At 35.4% G+C, this 25,090-nt stretch overlaps 1 protein-coding gene across 6 annotated transcripts in view; it reads right to left on the bottom strand.

The window, feature by feature from the left end:
• SOX6 (SRY-box transcription factor 6) overlaps positions 1-25,090 on the bottom strand; it is a 322,923-nt gene that overhangs the window by 17,760 nt on the left and 280,073 nt on the right. For 4 of the 6 annotated variants that reach the window (XM_065682941.1, XM_065682940.1, XM_065682944.1 and 1 more), the window contains exons 12-13: positions 18,778-18,886; positions 1,480-1,713 (exon numbers count right to left, since the gene is read on the bottom strand). In XM_065682941.1, coding sequence (XP_065539013.1) covers positions 1,480-1,713; positions 18,778-18,886 — 343 coding nt within the window. The remainder of the gene's footprint in view (positions 1-1,479; positions 1,714-18,777; positions 18,887-25,090) is intronic. The other 2 variants (XM_065682945.1, XM_065682946.1) reach the window with 1 other exon arrangement.

Below are 25,090 nucleotides of genomic sequence, written 5' to 3'. Positions count from 1 at the left end.
GTGGAAGCTATTCTTTTACCAAGATTTTTCATACATCAACAAATGGAAAAGTTGTATAAATATTATCTGTAGCCAGCAATACTGTCAGTTCTAATATTTCAGTCTCTTTTCTCATTGTCCTGAAAAAGTTGCACAGATATTCTATGGACATAGACTTATTTGTGGCAGAGTAGATACTGACAGGTTAATTCTGTGGTTAACAAACACTCAATTGCTGGCACTTCTGAAATATTTATGCTGGAAGTTTACATTTTAATGAATACGGTTACTATGCTCCTAACAGTTTTTTCACAGAATGCACACAAATAATATAGATTCACTACAGCTGCCAACACTGAAACAGTGCAGGTTTTATACAAAACTGAAAGGCTATTCATATAACTTACTTATATGGTAGGCAAAAATATGAGAAGTACCAAGTAAGATTTTGGAAGTTTTAGGACAAAGTAACATTTACTTCTATGCATTCTTGCCTCTAATTGAACTAACAAGCAACAAGCTTTCGTAAGAATGTATTTGAACTCAAAGTTTACAATAAAATGATTACAGAGGAAACTTGACTTTTATTTATTACGAGTTACATTTGGAAACTGTCTTTTACTTCAAAGACTCAGACAGCAAATATAGATTTTAACATTTCACCACTCATTCTCACGTATGTTTCTAATTCTCTGGAGGGGTCTAAAAGCAAATCAATATTTCTCAAAAATGAGCCAATTTATTTGTACAGTGGCAAAATATAATCCATGGTATATTTCCTAATTGTCCTAATTTACACAAATTAAATATTAACTATGGTGTCTTTTAACTAAGCAGTATTTTAGTTATATGATACTAGTGCTTCCTTAGCTTTTTGAACAAGGCAACATTTTGAATCAAACATGATTTTGCATGTAAGAAGGTATACATGTACATGTCTTTTGAACTGTGCCAGGTTTCTTTCTTTGACACTGCACTGTCTGACATAAACCTTTGATTTTGATTTTGTACTTTATTAATTTTTTCTCAGTATTTACTCTAGCAAGTACCATTTTGCATTCAGGCGATTAGTAGTTCAGGTGATTTCTAATGAGATCTTACAATTAGACCTTTTGTATACGCTTTTGCAACAGATTTCACAAAACATTCCTTTTGAATGCTGCTAAGTCTTTAAAGCATGTTGTGACTCTGCTGGTGAAAATAAAGAGCATTGGGGAAGGAGCAGAAAGGGAAAAGGAAGGGAATGAAAATGAAGATAACCGATGAAATTTCATTTGTATAAGTTTCAGTAATTCTAATTTCAGTTAACATCTCCCAAAGTATGTCCTAAAATGAGAGAAGTTGCATATCCAAGAAGGAAGTAACTAGCCTGTGTCACCAATATAAATAATCTCATCTTTCCACAGCTCCAATAATTGCCACTACTATGGCAGAGCCTTCTTTGCTTCCCTTATATTTGGTTCAGTCACGGTCGTGATTTGTTCATTGTCTTGCACTTACCTAAGATTTTGCTAATGTTGGAGTTGTGCATGTCAGGGAAAGCTTGAAGAATTTTTCGACGCTCATCCTTCGCCCAAACCATGAAAGCATTCATTGGTCGTTTGATATGCGGTTCGCTACTGGCTCGGCCCCGCGAATCCCGGTAGACTCGAGCTTCAGCCACAGTGGCACCTCCTGTTGGCCAACAATAATACTGCTGTAGTTTAGCTGCAGAGCCATTCATTGCTTTACTTCCTGTAATGTCAGGGCAGGAAGAAACAAGATGGATGCAAAACATTATTACGTGGATTATGCAAGTGCTTTCAGTGCTGTGTTTATTTTAGCCTCATTCTCTTTCTCTCTCTTTTTGTTGCCAGATCTATAAGAGAGAAAGGCTATCCAGTGATTTCAATGTAACTGATCAGGCTCACCCAGCTGAAGGCATCAAAATCTGAGTGAAGAAACAAATTGCACTGGTATTTCTCCAGTTAAGGCATGGAGATTTGAAAAAGTTTCTTTTTGGGACTTTAACATAACACACATGTTCTGGATGCTCAATGAAATTCACATAAAATTTACACTTGAGAATCCAAACTGATGTATACTTGTTCACACAAGTACAATGACTTTGTTGCTTCAGCAGTGAAGCATGTGCCAAATATTTAATAAAATAAATTACATAGAACACCAGGTACATGCTGCTAATTATATAGATCTGTTTATAGCTGGAGCTGAACATTTTAAAGTTACATCTTCTTTAGCTGATTTTTAGATATGTCTTGGAGAATTCAATCACATATATGTAACCATCTGCATACAACAGGTGCATACACAGCATCCTGGAGCTTCTGGAATGGGAGATAAGCACTCCAGCTTCTTCATGCCTGCTGTGCTTTAATATGGCTTGGTGTCCTGTCTTTACATACTACCAATTCAACATGTACATGCTAACTTTAACTGATTTTTTGAATGCATCCACTCCTGCTTCTTGACCACAAACAGCAAAGCTTCATGGGGGTTTAGAGTTCACAGAACTGAGTAGGGGACATAGAATTAGTTAATACAGGAGAAGTATCTCTTTATTTTAATATATCTAATACCAAGCCTAGATAAGGCATGCTTTCACCAGAAAAATATTTGTAATTGTGATGATAACTTTTATATTTAGGGTTATACCTTAGCTGTAAAAGTAAGGCAAAAAGTCTTTACAGTGGGAGAGTGACTTACTTAGTCTTAGGCCTCATCAAAGTGTTCATATAATTCAATACCTTGGAAAAGCAAAGTACTTGATGACAAGCTAGTACCGCAATAGGCCTCCTTTTTTCCTAAACTATTATAGCTCCTGACATGGATTTATTTGCCGAATAATATAAGATTAGTTATAGTAAAAAATAAAAACTCACAAGTTTTTAACTGTGCAAAACCTAAGTTTCTTAATTTAGTGGAAAAACATTTTATGTTAGGTACACCGTTGAAAAAAAATCTATATGGGAAATACATTTACATGAAAAAAGCCCTAAAACAGAGGATGCATAACTAATACACTACCTTTTTGCCACCAGGTCCACAGTACATTAATTTCATTTAAAATGCACTGACCATACAGGATAAATTGATTTTGCTTTATATGGTGTTGACAACCATGTTTATTGTGCATTGAAATGTAGGGTAGTTTCAAGCTGACTATATCCATCAACACAGGGCAATATTCTGACTACTGGGCCAGATGAAGACATACGTTACCCTGAGAGCAAAACATTCATATACGGCACTGTCTTTTCCTGAGGATCACCGGGGTAATTTATGATGCCTCCAATGCCATTACTTTACAACTGACACCAATTTGGCGATTTGTATACTAACATGTGTGCACATAAAAGAAGACAGGTTTGTGGCAAATATGAGATGCATAACTATTTTAATACTGTTCTAAGTACCATGCTACAGGTGTTCAACATTTACAGAAGGCTGCAGCTGCAGTCAGCTTTTTATTGCAAAAAGGAACAGTAGTTTTGCTGAGCAACCTGCATGTACAACCAGTTTAGGGGTGTGTATGGCTCGTGAGGCTCTGCCCTTTGGTGGCAGAAGGCTTGCAAAATGCATATCAAAGATACCATCGTTTGAGGGAGGATATATTTATTGTGAAACTATATTAAGTTACAAACATAGTAAGTCAACACTGAAACATTTACTGAGACAAACAGTTATATAATTTGAAAAAATCAAATATATCATGTAATGGTTGTTCCACCTTGTAAAACAGTACTATAAAAAATGTAGCTAGTATGTGAGCATTAGGAAGTTGGTGACAAATTGAAAAAAGCAAATTATTACTGATGCAAAAGTTGTCATTTGTTATTCAGCTACTTACTTACAGCAAAGAAAAGAAGACATATTTGAATGCATACGATGATTTCCATCTTTACTTTCCCAAAGGTACTTATTCACTATGGCTAAGGAGTTTGGCTATGGAGTTTGTCTTTAGCCCTTTCTAACATAATTTTGACTTAACCTTTCAATCTGAGAGCAGGCAAAGAGTACCTTTACAAGTATCAAGATTAAAGATTATTGGTTTTAGTTTGTTGGTTTGGGTTTTTTTGAATCTGGATATAATCGAGATAGAATGAAAAAAAAAAAAAAGCAGCATACATGATCTGTTTTCAGATAAAGGTTATGTTAGAAAACAATTCTTACTTGGAGTAATAAATTACAACAATCCTAGGAAGGCCAGGAAGCTCTGGCTGCATCTGCTTTAAGCAAGTCCATACTTGAAGGACTTGAAAAAACAGCCAGAGAGTTGATGTTCTTTGTGCTTGATCTCTAGGGGAATATTTGCAATTTGACCCATAGGCCATCACAAAAGCATCTGCAAAATGAATTTCTGCAAATAACTGAAGTAATATAACCTCAATGTTCTTCTAACTATTTCAGAACTACAGAACTATATTCAGTATATAAAACATTACAAGCAAATACTGCTGTTAGTGTGTGATTCTGTGTGGGGAGCCAGGAAGTCTCAGTACCTTTTTAGCTTAGAAATGAGGCACTAATGATACAAAAAGCACATATGCTTAGTGAGTTTTTACAAGTTGAAACACATAAGAACAAGCTTTCAAATTGGTTGTTCTTAGGTACTTCACCCTGTCAATCAGATATTTAGACAGTATTGTGTGCTCTATAAACAATTTCAATAAGTTTTACAAAGTATGTATTTTTTTCTTATTGTGATCTAGTACTGACAAAGGTGGAAAGAGTCTCCTGAAATTTAAAAGAAAGGATATATACAACTGCAAAGAGGTAGGTGATTTACTTCTTTATGAAAATATTTTCAGGAAAGTCTAATAAAAAATAAACCTCAAATATTAGATAAAAATGTATTACTAACGAAAGGTGAGAAGGGAGGAGAAAGTTGGTAACTGTCTCTGTGGCAACTGATGTGCTATCAGCTAGTTAATGTTCATACTGCAATTGCAGGAGAAGTTTTTGATTTTCAGACTTAAGAGCTTGGTCAGAATTTAAGATTATTGCAAAAGCAGTACAGTTTGGCTGCCCTAATGGCTTAGTTGGCAAAGTCTATACTTCAGCCTAAAGGCTGGGGCTGCTCTCAAAATGACGCTTTGAGCTTTTGAGGGTGTAGACTGACTCACTTCCTAGTTACTTTGCATTTGCTCAACTTGTCATGACTTTGATGATTTAAAACTAAAAGCAGATTAGTGAAGAATGATCACTTTTTTTGTGGATATATGGCAGACAACTCCTTCCTAGAAGCTGGATTCCAGACTAGGCTCCAAGGACAGTACTGGGTCAGAGAACACCACAGAATGCATCTGAAAATGTTACAGCTTCCTTAAAGTGATTTCAAACAGCAATTTTGTTCTGAAAGAAACTGTTCTCCAATGCCAGTGCAGCGAATGAATCTACCTGTTCTTTAGGTAGAGAAAAGAATCTGATCATCGACAGGAAACATAAACATTTATACATGAATGAACTCTTAAGAATCATACAGTAACAATTTTTACATTATTTATTCCTGCCTTTATCTGAGTTTCTCACTTTATATAATGGCAAGAATTTCAGGATGGGCACAATCTCTTAGCATGTTCCATAAGTCTTTGCCACATTAGGGTTAATCATGCTGTCTTTAATGAGATGTGGTTTTACCTTCCATTTTATACATCGTCTACCACAACAAAACCTCAGACTAGGTCTTTAGATGTTAACAGAATGCAAACAATAATAACATGATAAAAAGGAGCAAAAAAAAAAAAAAGGGGTGAGAAAAAAGATGAGGAAAATAAAAGAGGTAACATAAAAAATATTTTTATCAGTTGCTCTTTTATACTTTAATTACTCTTTACACTATGGCCATTGATTTGTGTTTGAAGTGATACATTTTCTTTGATTCTCCTGAGATAATGAATCTTTGGCTACACCAGAGAATAAAATGGATACCATTTTCCACAGACATATACTAAGATAGGACATATGGAGATAAAGACAGTCTTTCCAGGTTCCTAGTGCAGAAGTGACTGGTTAGTAGTAAAGCTCCTACCATCAGTTATTCATTGAGCTGAGATAACAATTTTGTCTACTTTGGAGAAGACTGACTGCAACCTCCAAAATATCTGGTCCTGTCTGTGGTAATACAAGTAGCAGAGCTAGCAGCTTGTGTTGCAGAAACCAGAAATCTAATGAACATGCAAACAGAAGTCATTCTTTTCATACTAGAGATGAGTTACTTATAAACATAGAAATGCCATAAAAACAGGGAGCATGAAAAACCGGTTTGGCAGTCCCCCACCCTGCTCCTAAGTTGTGGACAGATGAATGCAGCTTTTATGAAAGATATAGCAATATTTCAAATCAAACAGAATCTGGAAAGAATAGAATGACAAAAGAACATCTGGAAAGTTTAAAATACAAGAAAAATAATTTAAATATTATTTTCATTTCTTAAATTCAATTTTGTAGAAAAAGGAATAATTCACTGTAATCTAAGTGACTTGTAGTAGTGTTAATATAACATTTATCTGTTTTGTCCCTTGCTTGCCTCTTACTTCTTCATCCCTGTCCACACACAGAAGCCATTCTCATTCTTTATTATCAGCAAGAGAGGCAAAATAAATTGGTATCTCATGAACTGTTGCCATTACGGGCATAGCTTGTCATTACTAGGCAAAACTAATACCCACTTGGAAACATGACTAGTTCCAGGATGTGGATGCCTGTAGTCACACAGTGGCATAAATGTTCTGCAGGGAAGTGTTTGTGAGGCTGATTTCATTCCAAATGCTAAATAAATATTATTCAGCTGAAATTTGAGGGCCAAACATTTCTTATAGGCTGTATGTCAATGAATGAAAAGAGCGTGAAGAAACGGAGAAAGACATGAGTGATTCATTAAATACTGGAATATTTAAATGAGCTTTAAAATATTTCACCTGCTAGGTGAAATGTGCTAAATAAATACGAAGAGGTGGGAATACACTGTAGCAGAAGTTAGTTAAATCCACACAACACTCAATTATGATAAGGTTTCTATTTCTCCTGTTAAGAGACTCCATTCCCTTTAAAATATCAACATGAAGAACCAAAAGGGAATTCCCTAAGGTCAGCTCTGAGGAAACATAAACCTCTAATTCAATAACTCCGCTACTGCACTGAAAAAGGCCTTATTATTGCAACATCCATATGGAGTCAATTGGACATTAATGACTAATCAATCCCTCCCCTTTCTATTCTACTTATAGTGTCACAAGCCATGTTTAGATTAGCCCATTTCCTGCTTAGGATCGCTCAAGATGTCTTTTGTTCTTTCAGGGCTGGCCTGATGGAGGCAGCTTAAACAAACACACGACCCAAGTGGTGCAGGAGTTATAAACTGCCATATGTGAATGAACAAAGGGGCCATACTAAAGCCTTTTGTGGTATTTGTTAATGTTTTTCATCTGAGTTTAAAAAGACCTAATGACTTTGCGGTGAGCTGATGCATGTGGCTTGTGGCTTTGCAAAATGAAGGAAATTCTAGCCAGTTATATATCAGCATATATTTTCCAAAGTGCCTTCTTTTCAGCTTGGTGGCAGTGGGTTTACTTTTTTTTTTTCAGTACATTTGTTTTACGTATGCAAGCAAAATTCTTAATCTCAGTTAAAGCACAGCGCCAGCTTTCACAGCCATCCTCACAACCTGCATATATGTCTTTCCCCATTTGAAAGCCCAGAGCTAAAATTGATAGTGAAATATTTTCTGTGTGTGAAACCAAGACAACTATTCTCAGTGGTAGCAGTTCATTCACCAGTGTTCAAAGATTAATTGTTAGTTGGGTCATATTAAATACTGAAACAATTTTTCCAAATAAGGTATTAGCACATCCATGCTCCACAGCCAGCCATGCCCAAACCTACATTATTTAAATTAATTGAAACTGCTAAATGCAACTACTTTCTTGATGGGTTACACAGTTTAGATTTCTTGACCACATTTTTTGGTAAAATTATATGCCTCATGTAAATTTGTCATGGAATAGAGCTAAAACAATACAATCATCTCTTAAATTACATGAAATATTACCTGAATTAATTAGTTCTTAAGGCCTGACTTAAGCCCTCAGTGGCCTACATGGTCCCACTTGTGCTGTAACATAACAGCGTAAGAAGTTATTCTGTGAAGATCTATGAAACGTCTAGATGGAAAGTGACGAAGCAGCCTCTACTATAAATTTGGGGACGTATGTAAGTGTCATAAGACTTTTCAGTCATGTGTCACTTTTAATTAAATGCTAACGACCCCATTCTGTCATAGATATTATTGATAGAAAAAATGTGAAAAATATTTAAGTTGGAAGTTATAGGCCTAATTAATGACACAAAAAATAAAGGACTGCTAGTAATCAGGTGTAACTGCCATTAACATTCCCACAAACGCTATTGTTGTTTCCCCTTGATATTTCATTTCATACTCAAATGAAGAAAGTAGAGGCCTATAGAAAGGAAACCCATGGACAAAACAGCCCATCCCAGGAGAAGTATTAGTAATAATTATTGCTAGGTATCTAACAAAATCTATCAATACGGAAATTTTTTGAGGTTTTTTGTTTGTTTTCTTTTGTTTGTTGTTGCTTGTTCCCCCCTCCCCAAAACCTGTTGTTTTAACAGCTAAGCAATTATTGTTACTAAATTAATTATATTCAAAGTCAAAACAATAAAAAGAGAAATGAATTAATCTATTTAACATAAATATATAGAGCTGTTACATAATTTCAAATTTCCCTTACCATGACAGTGTCACCTAGAAAATCCAGAAAGCATGATACTGATTTAAACCACAGTGATTAATTCTAATTACTGAAGGCAATCTCTAATAGTTGTTAAAAAAAAAAGAAAAAAGTACCCTGAACAAGGGCCATGGTCCATGATCCATTCATATTCCAGTCAATGTTTTGTTTCATTTTAGCATTTTAGGACAAAGAAATTACAGACAAGAATTCACCACAGAGAAAAAAGGCAGCCTGACTTCAAATTTGACAGATGCATTTTTCAAGGTGTGGCTGAACACTGTTAATGAACAACTTTTCTTGTTCCTATGTAGCAAAACAATGAATTTGAAAGCTTAAGTACATTTATGTGATTTATAAAAGGGAATTAGGTTTAACAATGGGAGAGAGTTTATAAAACCACCTCCTTCAAATTATGTGATATTAATGAAATGCAGAATACTTTGCAAAAGATTTCAATGTGTGTTGGAATCACTGCTTAAGCAGCCCATTTCCTGCATTCAATCTGCTATTGAATTTGTCACCTCCTAGCATATGCAACTGTCATTCTTTGTATCAGTCCAGTATTTGCTATTCTCACTTGTCATATCAGTAATTAAATGGATTATATGGCAAGGACCTAAGGCTAGGATACTCATATGCTATTTCTTCTTGCCTTTAACATGTGGTGCTGATATTATAATAATAACAACATAATTAGTAGAGAATATATCATGAATGGAGAGAAGTGAAAGCAGCATGATAGCAGTAAGTAATATGCAATAATGAATGATAAGAAAAACTCTTAAGGCTAATTTTTCAAATATGCTGCAGTTGTGCATTTGGGACTTGTAAATGAAGCCAGGAAGTTGTTTTTACAAACAGAGCAATGGCATGTCCAAATATTTTGCCACATTTACCTGGTTTGGATAAAAGATGGGGCATTTGCCATGAAATAGGGGCTTATGTGAAAATTTACAAATTACTTTTTTTTGAAACACTGCACTTCCTGTGAAAATACCCCTGCCAAATTGAAAACATAATCATTTAATATTTGCAGAAACCGTGAAGATACTGTAAGGCCCACCCCACACACATTTTGAACCACCAATTTTGTAAAATTAAATCAAAGTACGAATTAAGAAAATATTTTCCTCTTGTTACTAAGTTCTGGACTAAACTTGCTTAGATACTTAACATATTTGTGTGGAAGAAAGGCAGATGCTCTTAATCATTTTTTCTGTTGCTGAGATACTGAGGTTCCTGAAGGAGAAAATGGTGTGCAGTATAGACTTAGAAAAATATACAGTTGTACAAAGAAGAGGATTTCTCTGAAACTGTATCAATCACTCAGGCTTAGCTAGAATATGTAATGTTCTTTTGTTAATGTATTCATATTTCTGCCCCACTCTGCATGCTCAAGGAGGTAAGGAAGGAGGGCAAGATTTCACCCTCCGCCATGCAGTATGATATAATGGTGGCTTTCTCTGACAGCTGAAAATTCAATTGTGCCTGGAAATTTTATGCTATTTTAGGAAGTCCCAAGCTTCCCAAGCTTCTTTTGCAATATTGGAGCTATACAAAGTTGTGCAGAGCTAGAAATCAGGACCATGGGGTATTTTACACCTGTGCTGGCTGTACATGGGTGTGAAAATATGTTTTAAACTACTATATTTGATTTTTCACTCACTCCACTTAAAAATAGCTATGCAAACTGACTGATGCTTTCAGCATTTATGACAATAATTTTCTCATGGGCAAAGATTTTCTGTGTAAAACTGCAGCCCACGGTTACTTTTTACAGCAATGTTCTAAATTCCTGAAAATAATCTTTTACTATATAATGGAAATAGTGACAAGCAGTTAACCATAACTGTGCAATAGGCGCCCCTGTGTAAAATTCTGGGCTTTGTAACAGTGGTTGGTTGTACAACATCAGAAATTCTAACTAGAATTTTTTTTTTAATAAAGGAATGATTCTATAGGAATCAATTACTGTAGCATGAAAACAGTGACTAAGAAAGCCTTATATTCAGCTTTAGGAAAAAAATATCTAAGACAGTTGCAAATCAAAAGGTAACACTTGTGGAGGAAATCCAGGTTCATTATTCTGAAAGCGAGAAGCATATTATGTGTTAAATATTAGTGTCTTGAGGGAACAAAGTTTCAGTGCCATGGGAAGATCAGTCCACATACCTCCGGCTCGTATTTTTCAGTACTCAAAGTGGGAGATCCCCCTGCAAAATATTATGGGAATGCTGACAACAATGAGATTTGTGAAGTGGCTGTTACCAGAAAAGTGACAGGATGGTTCTTACAAGACAGAACACCTTATTCCTATCTCATTTGCAGGCATTGAGTAACTCCTGGGCTGAAACACTGGGTCTGATCCAACACAACTGAAATACTTTATCCCAGATTCCAGATATGAGTTATTCTGAAAAAATTAAGTGTATCACTCAAGTATCAGGCGCAGTCAAATAGGTTCAAGGGTGTTAAAAATGGCAACCACAATTAATGAAGGCCACCTTTTAGCATCTGGTCTAATTAACCAAGATACTAAGTTATTTTATTTTGAAAATATAAAGATAAAATTCTGGGATTCTTTTAAGCCAAATTCTTGTAACAAGAATTCAGAGGAATAAAAAATCCAGTACTTGAGCTTACTGCATTCTTTCTGGAAATGCTTCTTGTTTTCAGACAGCTTTCACTGTTTTCTGATTTTCATCTTTCCCCTCTCAACTGCCATAGCAACTATTACAAATATTTACGTGTGACAAATACTGGCATGGAGAGGCATTCTTTCCTCCAGTATTTATGAAGCACTGTCACAGAAGTGGGCAATACTTTGTCATGCATGTATTACCTGCTGTTTACACCTCTGCATAGGAGGGTGTTAAGCAAGTTACCTCACAGGTTTGGATTGTGTTGGCAGCCTGCCAAGATTGATCTGCCTGCAAATATATGGTTCCCTTTCACCTCTCTCCTCAACTGCTCAAAGTCAACCTTTTTTTGGAGTTAAGAAGGGCCTGTGTCACCCTTTCATATAATCAACTTACTACCGGGCATATATGAGAATGCTGAGGCTTTGAGTATATAGTAGAGGTGCTCGTTTAATAAAGAATTGATCTGTTTTTTGCTTCATAGATTTGCAAAACCCAGTCATTTGTCATGATGTCCGCTCTATCACCAGGGAGGAAGAAGATGAACTCTGACAGAGAGAAATTTGGACCTGGACAAGGTGGCAGTTTCTCCTCACCCTTAGGTATGTTGTACTACAACATGCCTTGCAATTTGGCTAGCTCAAGTCAAATATGAATGACAAGTGCTAACTTTATGGACATATGGAAAGACAGACTGATGTTAACTGCTGCAAATATTGAGCAACTCATTGACCTTGTATGTTGGTCAGCAATCCACCATCTGAAATGTTCCAGAACTGGGTTCTTAAGCTTACTACTGAATAGAAGTACGTTGTTTTAAAAGCAACGGTGAGATTGTGCTCCTCCAAACTACGGGTCAGGTCCAAAAACAGGCGGGGGGGTTGGAAATAGATGATCTTAAGGTCCCTTCCAACCCAAACCATTCTGTGATTCAGACCAAAAAATATGTATACTGAAATGGAATTTATAAGATTAAACTGGGGCTTACTACTGGAACCAGCCTATTACCAATCATTATGCAGCTTGCAGTTCCTAACTGGCTTGTATTCAGCCTGCCTGGAGCATGGTCAAATATACTATGATCAAACAAATAAGGTTTAAAACTATATAATCTCCAACAGTGACTTGGTATATATAAAAACACAATCTTTAACCAAGGAACTTAAAAATTAGAGAGTTAGGCAGGCAGTGAAAGGGAAGACATGGGCATTAAGAAGGACACAGACACTAAGCCAATGAATTTAAGAAGATGTGCTGGTACCAATCCAGTGATGAGGACTCCAAGATACCTCTTAATGACTGACTTTACATTTAGGTTTCATAGCAAAGGTTATCCTTTGGGAGACTTTGAAAAGTAATAGTCTAATACAAGCGTAAATAAACACATAGACAGAGAGAAAGTAGTTAAACAGATCCCACCACATTATTTAAAATTGTTTTTATCTTAACTAGCAGGCAACTACCTATCCTTAGAACTATGATTCATGCTTCACATACACTGGTGGATGAGTATCAAAGGAAGGATCAGCAAGTGCTAAACACAAAGTTTACAGGATCAAGAAAACTAGCAAATGAGAAACAGAACAAATGAAAACATTAAAACAGGGCTCAGAAGCAAAGTGCTTGTTGCTCAAATGGTAAACTGTAAGGCCAAATGTTTAAATCACAAGCCCCTGATTCTAATAAATTAACACGAATGAGCATGGAACTAAATGTTCAGTATTAATATGGCATTTCCATTTTCGTTAAAGAAAATAATTTTGCTTTATAATGAATCTGATTTTTCACTTGGGAAAACAGGACACAGAGAAATTATTTCTCTTTTACAGAATCACATAGAGAGGCAGTGGCAAAACAACAACATTCAGATATTTTTGCCCTGAGCCCAGGATCCAATCAAGAAAACTGTATTTTAACAGATCCAGTTCTTTGGCAGGAATGAAGATCAGGTCTTGATGGAATTTAAATCCCTGACTGAGACTGCTGAAGGAAACCACACTGCAACCTGAGCTAAGGTAAAATCAGTAATTATCAACAGGAATGTCAGGTCTAGTCTGCAGATTTCTGTCAACTATGGAACAAAATCTTAAGACACTTCCTACAAATTTCTAAAGCATTTGACCACAACCACAAAACCAGAAGGATCCATAAACACAGAGCATATTATATAAGCACAAGATTCATAAACATAGAGCACATTATATGATTCAGAAGAAGCACTATCACCAAAAGTTAGCATTTGTGAAAAGAATATAATTTTTAAAATCGAACCAAAAAAACACATTCAGATCATCTAATATTCTCAGATAACTGAGACCTAAATATTTGAAGTTTCCCCACATGGCATTTAAACAGGGCTTACGTACGTCTATTCTACACACTCTGATCAGTCATGTTGAAATAAGGGTTTTAGCTTTGAATCTAGCTGTTTTGGTGTGTCCATGCCAGTTAGCTGTATTTCAGTACCGATAATTTCAAATGTTCAATATTATGAAGCCGTCTACAGAAAGAATGATGTTTCCTTTAAAATCATGTGGTTTGGAGGAAAAAAAAAAATAAATCATTGTTTAGTTATATAATTGGCTGTTTATAATTTTGCGTACCAGTCACAAAACATTTATGAGGCACCAAAATCATGGTTTTGAATTTTGCTAGCTACAAATGTATCATGTATTTTAGCATGACAACTTAGATTTCCAGGTAATGATATAAGTCTAATAGCTGTGGATTATTCATCAGTGGTGTCCCAGTCAGTGGTGATGTTTTAGAATACAGTCTGACCATGATTTTTAATATCGCTAGCCTAGTCCTGTTGGTGGCTAGAGAAAGTAATAGACATGTCAGTTTATGTCATATTTAATCTAAACCTCTTGTTGACAATTTTCAGGCCTCCATTCAGATGACAGTAACACAAGCTTTAAATACAACTTTGTATGCTAGGTCATCTATGAAAGTACACCTAGGTACCCCTAATCTTAAAAAAAGTTTCACACACTGAGCAGGGACAACTTAAGTTTTAAAAAGTCATTCTTCAGTCTCCTTTCATATTTGTCTTTTAATTGCACAGAGCTAAATTTAAAGAATTTCAAGACTTATAATTCATAATTAAAAAAAACCCCACAAAAAGTAGCTTCAGCTTCTGATCAATAAGCCAGCTTCACAAGCGCTCCAAAAATGAAAGAAAAACATTACTCTGATCCTGTCAAACTCAGATCACTGCCATATGTTATAGAAAAAATATAGGAAGTAGAGAGAAATCATTGTTAGACACTATTACAAAGACATTCCATAAAACACAGAAATGTACTGATATTTCTTATAATGAATTACTTGAACCTTAAAGGATGTGTCAAAACTATGGGAATGAGGAGCACTTTGCAGATCTGGTCTATCTCGGCTGCCTGTTGGGATAAGACAGACGTATTATGTCTCTACACACTTTAGTTTCCTATGGGAATGCAGGTGTGCAGGTAGGCAGGGAGTGGAACTGCACTTCCATAGCGCCCTTGATGTAGATCATCTGGGAGAGAAGGTTGCAGCCAAAACTGCACTTCCTCCCAGTTTATGGCCAGCAGCAGGACTAAATTTGGAGTCCTTCAGTAATCTTTATTTTCTACATGACTATGGTGTTTGTGTAAAAGCACAACAACAAAACACATAAATAATGTTTAAAGATGTCTATAGCAACCTGCGTTCAAATGGACTATAAAATGGAAATGAAAAAAAATAAAAATTAAAGGTAACAATGACAAAACAGGAAGGTGTGAAACACACTAGGTCTTCGAAGAATATGACTGTGGCTATTAGGAACCTTTGACATTCAGCTGAGATTGTGACCTTGGCAACACATTAAATGCAACAAGGCTCTCTAAGAGGAGGACACAGAAGAGCAACAAAGCTGGTGAAGGGTTTAGAGAATCCGTCCTATGGGGAGTGGCTGAAGAAATAAGGGTTGTGTAGCCTGGAGAAAAGGAGGTTCAGAGGAGACCTTATCATGCACTACATCTACCTGAAAGGAGGTTGTAGTAAGGTAGGGGTCAGTCTCTTCTACCAAGTACAAGCAAAAGGACAAAAGGAGATGGCCTTCAAGTTGCTCCACGAGAGGTCTAGATTGGATATTAGGAAAAATTCTTCACCGAAAGGGTTACTGAGCACTGGAACAGGCTGCCCAGGGAAGTGTTTGAGTCACCATCCCTTGAGGTGTTTAAAAGATGTGTAGATGTGGAACTTAGGCTTTAGGGTGCACTTGACAGTGTTAGGTTAATGGTTGAACTTGATGATCTTAAGGGTCTTTTCCAATGTAAATGATTCTGTGTTTCTACAGAATAAGTTGACAAGTTTCTAAATAATCCAGTGTTGAAACAGACATGTATGCAAGCACAAAATAATAGCAACACATATAAAAAAACCTTTGTGACATGGCAAACCTAGAAAGATCTGCAATAGTTTCATGACAGAAGCATTAATATTCTTGAAGATTAACAGAGTCTGTAGCACACAGTTTAAGTGCTGATATTTCAGCAGCACTGTTTTCACTGGACTTCCACTCTAAATGATGCCATGGTAGAAGTGTTATCTCTTAGATAGTTTGCCAAAGATAAGGGGCAAAACTTGAGTGATACTCTGAATGTCTTTTTTGCTTTTTATCTAGCCAATATCTAAATTCACCTTGTCTACAACTAGAAGGACAAATAAGCAGCTCGGTTTTGAACTCTCACCAACATTTTTTTTTTTTTCAGATCAGCAGAGGTATTCATCCAGCACCTCTTCTCCAAAGACATCTCTTGGCTGCTAAACAAAGTCTGGAAATCTGAATCCATTCATGAACTCAGATTTCCCATGTGGCAACACACCATACCTCAAACTGCCCTTACTAGCTCTAGAAAGACATGTGCACTGTCCTTAAAATGGCACACATCACTGTAGCTTGGGTTACATATGTCAAAGCTTCGTTCTGCACTATCCAGTAACATGGGGAATGTCAGTACTACAAAGTGTATCAAGATATTAAATTAAGAACACTAGAAAGAGAAAGGATGAATTGAAGGAAATGAACTAAACTAAGAAATTCATCAGGGACTTGATGTCAAATGAATCAGTAACTGTGTATATGTAAGTATTCTATTGCAACTTTTCATCCCAACTGGGGAAACAAATATCCTTCAACACATTGAAATATGAGAAGTTGGCACAGGAGGGAAATTCCTTTACAAAGTAGTTTATAAATAACTGATTAGTCAACAAGTAATTTGGAAAGTCCATGTGTCTCCCAAGTCCTTTTTTCTAGGAAAAAAAAGTCATTACAAAACACCTGTCTGAAAGTTATTTTTTTACCTACATTCAGTTCATTGCTTTTCTGTTTAAGACAATACCAGAGTGCCCAGTCACATACAATAAGGGAATCTGGAAATTATTAGTTTTATAAAGGACTATTGAAAAAAATAGATATGGAAAATCAGAAATGCTGTATTAAGGTGATAGCTTCCTTCTGAGTATTATTTGTAACAAATGGCTGATGAGCTTCAGTCATCATCTTACTGTTATGAAGACCTGAAATTTTGACTATGTCAAAATAAAATAAAAAATAAAAAGGGCAAAAAAACATGTCAGCCTGTGCTCCTGTCAGTTCTATGTCATAAGCTAATCATGATATTAAGCCAGTAAGTAGAAATATTTTGCTGAATTGAGAGCTAACTATTCTGTATGGATGAGTCAATACAGGATCTGTATTGGATCTTGGATCAGAACTTGCAGCTTCTCCACTGTATATAAGTCCTTGCCCAAATTACTTTTAAATTCAGCTTTTTTGTTTGCCTAGAGACTGATTAAAGATAATATATGTACATTGGTTGGCAAGCAAGGAGAATCAGGGCTCTAAGATGTTTTATCACAGGCATATCATGTACTATCTCTACAGTAAAGAAAATATAACATTTACATGTACTGCTATTGTCAGACTTCAAAATGAAGGGACAATTTGTGAGACATTACCTGGACTATTTAATTCTGGGTCACAGAGAGAACAGAAAATGTGCTCATAAGAATATTTCTCTATACAGAAAATAATAATGCCTTTTAATCAGAAAACTTCTGTTGATATTTCAAGAATAATTTGAAAATAATCCTGTTTGTCAACAGTCACAAGTTTATTGGTCCTATTCTATTGATCCAAGGGAAAAAAAGCAAATTTTGAAGCTGTCAGACATTTGGATATTAATGGAAAAATTTAGATACATTTTAACCTTTTCTCAAGAACAATGGCATAACTAGAACCTGTAAGGTTTAAAAAGAGCAAAATGATTCTCAAACAGAAGTAAATTGAGGGGGCAAAATGTTGCATAATATTCTATCTAAATAGTATATTAATCTCACTACCCTGACTGGTAAGGTTCCTATTTATTTTCATGTTCACTTTTAATGTATCATAGGGTAGAGAGGATATCAGTGGCACTCACTTCCAGACCGTGCATGGTAACCTTGCTAGAGACTAAACTCAGTCTCGATAAACATTGATTTCCACCTCTGGCCTGAAACTGTATGCCTGATGTATAGATCTTTCACTAAAATGACTGAAAATTCACTGAAGGTTTATATAATGAAAAAGACATTTTCATATAGAAAATGTGAAATATTTTTCCATTATCATTTGACAGCTGCCTGTCAATAAAATTCTGCTTGCTATATCTTGAATAGTTTGTGAGAGCATTGACAGGCAGACTTCTTAAAGAGCTCTAACTTTCTTCAAAACCGTTAAAGCCTTAAAAACTGGTGAAAAAATGGATATTGTCTTACTGAATTTTCTCCATGTTTCCTATACTTTCATTAATAATATAATCACTTAAATAACATCTGCTGGGGGAAAAAATACTTGTGTTGCAGAACCGCTTAGGGGACTATACAGTCCTTTTCATAGAATCATAGAATCATAGAACAGTTAGGGTTGGAAAGGACCTTAAGATCACCTAGTTCCAACCCCCCCTGCCATAGGCAGGGACACCTCGCACTAAACCATGTCACACAAGACTCCATCCAACCTGGCCATGAACACTGCCAGGGATGGAGCTTTCACAGGTTCCATGGGCAACCCATTCCAGTGCCTCACCACCCTCATAGTAAAGAACTTCTTCCTTATATCTAACCTAAACTTCCCATTTCAGTTTGAACCCATTACCCCTTGTCCTATCACTACAGTCCCTAATGAAAAGTCCCTCCCCAGGATCCTTGTAGGCCCCGTGTATCTGTCCTTTACTGTGGACTTCTTACAGTCTCACAAAACCACACAGAAATCATTCAAGTGTTACCCTGAGATGTAAGCTAGACAGGACTTATGACACTGGCAGCATTTCAGCCGTACCATTCTGTGATGCAATGTTTGAAAACCCACAGTCGAAATTGTGACTCACCTTCTGCATCTTCTGGCCTTGTGAGATCGATGACACCAGCCCCCAGTTTTCCGTCTTCATTTGGTTTCCCTGTTATCTGTGGGCCTAAATTTTCAAATCTTGTTCTTTCCTGGAAAAGAACAGAAGTAGTCTTAATGCTTCATATAGGATAGTTATTTTATGCCTGTGCATATGTGTATTCACTGATACATGCCTTATTTTTTAAAATCTGAACAAATAATGAATGCATTTAATTAGAATTTCAACTCAGGGACAAATTTTTACAGATTCTGAATGTTTGCATTTATGAAAATCAGTTTTAAATGTGAAACATATACAGAAACTTTGAGATTATTTTGATCTGCATTGCCATAATGCATAAGCAATTGTACATGCAAATACAAAACACTCTTGGCAGCCAACAGTGCTGATCGACGCTGCTCACTTTGCCTTTCCACTTGTTTTCTAAGTTAAACTGGAAAAGACAATCAACATTTGGAGACATGAAAATTCAGAAGTCGAAAGAAGTTTGTATTAAAATATACTGCTAATTTACTGGAAAAAGCACTTTTCCCCTGATATGAGATTCAAGTTTGTATTCATACCTCTGAGAAAACACAAGTCTGAATTTTATACTAGAGATTTTCAAAGACAAGTGTTTGAAAGAAGGAATAATAGATGACAGAACTGATATTATTATTTTGTCTAGGAATTTAAATTGTACCTCAGTAGAAAGAGAACCCGAGGAGATTAAAAAAAAAAAAAAAGGAGAAAGAAAAAAAAGGGGGGGATAGGTGGAAGAATGTACTGTCCTACTAAAACAGAAAGCTTTTGAGAGCTGGAGACCTCCATAAGAAACCTGGAACTAGAAAGTGAAAACTGAAAGGTATTTTAAGTGTTAGCCCAGTTCCTCAGTCAACTATTGGACAAGTGAACTATAAATGCCACTGTAATATTGTCTCACAATAGTAGTCTCTGTAGTACTGTGTATCAGTAGCAAAGTGTTCAATGGTTATCATTAATTTAGTGTTCTCATTTGAAGGAACATAGCATGTTTTCCCTCTTGCCTTGTTGTTACCTCTTCAGACTAAACTTGGCATTATGTTATACTTGTGAAAGAATGAAACCTTGTTGTTCATTACTATGAAACAATATTAAATGTCATGTCAGCTTGAATTTGCAGACATGAAATACCAGCTTTCAGCTCTACGAACAGTTTCTCCATGTTATACTTAATGCATTATGCAGAAGTAGAGTGCTGACTGCTGTTCAGTCTATTGTTCAATGACCTACTTTTGTGCTGTGCATACTAGACATAAGAAGAAAACAGTAGGAGTTTCTTTCCTGCAAGATGGTTAGAAACTTGGAAATATTCTTAAGGAATAAACCCCCCCATACTTGATGGCTTTGACTCCACTTTTGTTCCACCTCCAAATACTACTTCTTTCCAATGTGGTTACTGCCCTAGTATCATTATCTTTCAGTAATAAAACTTCGCCAGGCCAACAACTGAGGAATTCTTTCGATTCGTCAACCTTTTGATTCCATCAGCCATGGTTTTTTTTTTAATTATTTTCTGTTTAATTTGCAGAGGAAGACTAGAAAATCTGACACTGGATTTTCCACAATATGCAGCTGACGGATTTCAGTTACTAATTGCATTTCTAAAAATTCCTCAGAACTTTCCAGTTGTTGAACAAAATAACTCTGCATTTTATATTTGATTAACTTATTATTTTCTTCTGTAAAATCCGTGATTGGTGACAGAGCTTACATACACAAAGGAATTCACAAGAAAAGAAAGAGTTACAAATGGAATATGACTGCAGAAAAGCACTGCAATACTAGAGACACAATATTTCATTGAAAGATGTTGTGATGTAACAATACACCCGAATCATCAGGATGGGATCTGTTATACTGCTAGACAGAATAAAAAGTAAGTTTGTCAAGAATTCTGCATTCCATTACAAAGGGCTGATTTGCAGTAGAGATAAAAACAAAAGATAAAAACAAAGAACAGTACTAAAAAAACCAGCTTTTGGCACATATATTGCCTCTTCCAAAATATTTGTGCTGAAAGTTTTTTCTTAAGTATGTTAATACAGTACCTGCAGTATTCTTGGAAGAACAGCTTTTAAGTGTGTTTCAGAAGAAGGAGAAATACCTTTCTACTACAAAAATCAACAGACCTTGCTACATATCAATCTGCACATTTGGAATATATCTCTAGGTATTCATTCTCTTTGATTTTATCAAAACATTCTGTTAAAAAAAAGAGATGGAAGAAAAAAAGTTTCTGAAAGAATATCAATATTTTGATATGGAAGAAGAAAAGGGAAAATTACATGATAAGGTTCAAGAACAGTAAAATGATAGCACTTATACCATAAAAAATACCTGATTTTGTAAAACAAAGATGATGTATTTAGCGTTACTTAATAACCTCTTCCTTCTAATTCATAAAAAGCAGTAACAAAGCTAGCTGTATTTAAGTCTTTGAAATGCCTTTTTAAAGTCATTCCTTTGCTTGCTTTTTTACTGCAAATAATCTTTGTAGTGATCGTAAAAAAAAAAAAAAATCAGTATTTCCAATGTGTTTAGAGTAATTCAGAGAACTGTAAAAAATAAAAAATACTTCTCAATACTAATGATGTTTTTATCTAGTAGATGGCTTTACAATTCCATGAAATACAACAAATTCATATGAAATTTATTATTAGAGAGGAAACGCGTCCCACTAGGCTCCAGTCCTTTCTTTATGGGATTTGTCTTTCTGCCCATCTTGAATTCATCTTGAAGAGAATAGTTACTTGCACTAGAAATCCTTTAAAGGTATACCTTTTTCCTAATCTGAGCAAGGACTGAGAGCAAAATTGACTCTGTACATAATATTTCTATATGAACAAAAAAAGATCTACCTTCATTAAAAATAAATGGCTGTACATGTCTGTAATAACAACTATGCTCCCTACACGTGTATTATATTTGCACACATGTACATTGACTGCTGGGTATATTACTACCTCCCTAATCTACATTATCAGAAAATGTCAGTGAGTTTGTAATAAAGTGCAGGTATTTTCTTTTTTTTCTTTTTTTCTCTCTCTTTTTTTTTTTTATTAATAGTGAAAGAACATTTTAGACTTCTATTTTGAACTGATTTTTTTTTTTTTTGTTTTGTTCTGGCTACAAAGCTTATCCTGTATATTTACATTAAGTTTTCCCATTTAAATGTCAGAAAAAAGGTTTAGGACATGACACTGACAACCCTTTCTCATGACTAGATCAACACAGTCAATTGGAGTTTGTGCTAGAAAACTGAAAGCCCTTTCCAGCACAATTCAGATCCTTTGTACTTTTCATATGCTGAACACACAGTAAAAGTAATCACTTCTTTAAAATGAGAAAAAGAAGAGCAAAAAGATTCTTCTTAGCAGCCAAATCTCAATTTTCCATTCTGTGATATGATTAGGCACTTATTTATGCATTGTCAGTCACAAACATGCAGAAAACGTAAAAGTTATTGAAAAAATTAAAGTCTGCTCAACTGTCTTGCAGGACTGTTGGTTCTCTAAGTGCTTTGAAATTATGATGTATGAGGTAGATGTTGCATATTAAATAAAGATATTTAAATTATAAAGCCCCCGTTAGTGAGAGCTGATGAATGTTAAATGTTATGAGCCACAAGGCTGTGGCATCCATCATATTCACATATTATCACAGTCAGTGATGGAGCAGACCCAGTGATGACAGATAGACTGCTAGATAGTTATCCCTTATTTTCCAGAGTCGCCAAGCAAGCCTTTCAACCCCTTTGGCATTATTTTTAGCTTTGCATTAAATTAGCAACTTTTCCGTCACGTTCTGGCAGAAAGTATCGATTCTTTCTTCACATGTGGAAGGTAAAAGAATGATTTAGTGAAGCAAGGAGTAAAGGAAAAGGAAGCTGTAACATCTACTTCTGAAAAGGCTTCAAACTTCAAATGACTAGAAACAAATATAAAATTGTGATCTTGTGAAAGAACAGCAATGAAACAGTAAGCACACAATAATGGCTTTTCTCTGCAGTTAGATAAAAGCTGAATTTTTGATGTGCATAGTATATTTTCATAAAATTTTATATACTATGTTTTATACACTTATTGGCTATTCCATTATAATGTGTGTGCTAACAGTAAAATTGCTCTTAAATTTATGTGTGTTATTTATATGTTCCCACGTAACAATGCTTTTTGTTGTAAAAAATATTCTGTTTATTAATGTAACTTTACAACCACTGCATCCAAGATCCGTGGTAAATTAATGGCATTTTTATTATTTTATAGTGTCATTAAATTTTTACTGATCACTCCATCAAACAGAAGCAATAAAGGCCATAATGCAAACTGGGACACTTAGATCAGGGGAGCAGGAAGGCATTCCATATAGTCAGAAGTAAACGGCTTGCTATAAATGATATTTATACCATCTTTAAGGATGTGAGAATACTTGGACAAGTTTGGCAAAACTGTTTCTGTAGTAATGTGGATTGTGTACTTAAATAACAGTTTACTTGCCAGCAAGACAATTTTTTTTCAAACCATACGCGAGAAGATGACTGATCGCATCCATCTCTTGAAAAATAATATACGAAATGTAATAATACACTGGGCACCCCTCCCTTCTGGATTACCAAGACTGATCCGACTATACCCATGCCTCAAATTATTTCAACATGCTTTCTTTTTCCACTTCTGAAATATATGCTTAGTCTGAAATGGAAAATGTCATGAATGCTGATCGTTGTGTGAAAGATTGAAAATATATATATTTTTTGCAAACAAATACTTTTTATTTAAGTAGACGTGTTTGGATAATGATGTAATACCCTTTATTTCAGTAGTCTAGCATGGAAGCAGTTACCAACATCAATTTAAAGAGGCAGTTTCTAGAAACCGAATTAATACGGGTCATTCACAGAAGCCACAGAACATATTACAGAAGGGATATTATTTCTTCTGAGGACAGTTCTTTAGTTAGAATGACTACAAATAATTACTGCATGTTGTCTTCACATATAAATGGATTTCAATTGAATTATTCAATACTAAATGTTCTAGTAGCTTATTTGCTAATCATGATCTATTCTCTTCATGTACCATGGGCAGTAAACAACAGGAAAGCAACTTAGTATATCCAAAACATAAAAAGGACATTTTCAGTAGAACACAGAAAATTACTCCCAGTTTGAACCCAGACGAATCACAAAACTTCTTTTTTTTCATTTTCCCCTGGGAAGTCAAGATACAAACACCCCAACCTTTTCACTTCTCACTACTTTTAAATGGCTAGGACTGAAAAGTTAAATTACCCTCCACTTAGAATCTTTTGCAACATCTTGGCACACAAGGGATAATTACAAATTGACTTTCAGCCTTATCTCAGGATATTTAGTTATTATGGGTGGGAAGTTTAAACATTAACCTTATTACATCAATGTCAATCATCCTACTGCTGTGCAGGCATGCAACTTCTGGAATTCTTTGGATGGTAAAGTAGATAAACACAATAGTGGCATTATTGTTACAATTAAAATGAAGGACTTTGGTTTTACCGAACTGTGGTGAATATCTAGAACTTCTTCCCAACATCACAGCAGCAGGAGTTGCTCCAAGAAACTGGAGAAATGAATTAGCAAAGTAGGCAAACTTATTGTAGGAATGCCAATATTGTAAGATACTACAAGATACAAAGCGTATATTTTCTAGCCACTGATTTACAGGTTGCACAAATGAAGGAAATGCTGAGTTCTATGAACGCTGACACAACCTGACCTTGCTTTATTTTTTATTTAAGTGAAATACCTGAATTTAATGATCTCAGGAACTGAAAAGGGACAGTGAATTTTCACCCTGTATACTGCTGGTTTCAGTTTTTGAAGGCCCCTATGTTGTAAATAAACTGTTCTAGTACTATCTTAGTGTGTATGCTGAACATACAGCATGGACTAGTATCCCTGCCACAGACTACACATTTGTCTTACATTACAGTGTCACAAAGCAAAGAACTTGCTTGAAAAGATGTGGGGAGAGAGAAGCCGTTAGGTCCCCTTTTAAATATATTAATCTTTAAACATAAGTGGAAAGTAAGAGGTTAAACGCAGATAACAGGGAATTTACTCTAAATTTCTTTGCCTGATTGGCAGACCTCAGCTGGCTTCCATGTGACAATGGAACATATGTAAGACCATCATAAGCAGAAAATACTCCCAAGTGGCTCAGTAATAGAATGACATAGTGATTGTCATGATATGGGACTTTATTGTTTTCTGTCAAAATTGAGAATTGCAAAT

Source organism: Lathamus discolor, chromosome 6 (genome assembly GCF_037157495.1).
Source record: "Lathamus discolor isolate bLatDis1 chromosome 6, bLatDis1.hap1, whole genome shotgun sequence".
Classification (NCBI taxonomy): Eukaryota; Metazoa; Chordata; class Aves; order Psittaciformes; family Psittacidae; genus Lathamus; species Lathamus discolor.
Note: the sequence above shows the minus strand (reverse complement) of the source record. Positions and strands in the feature narration are given on the sequence as shown.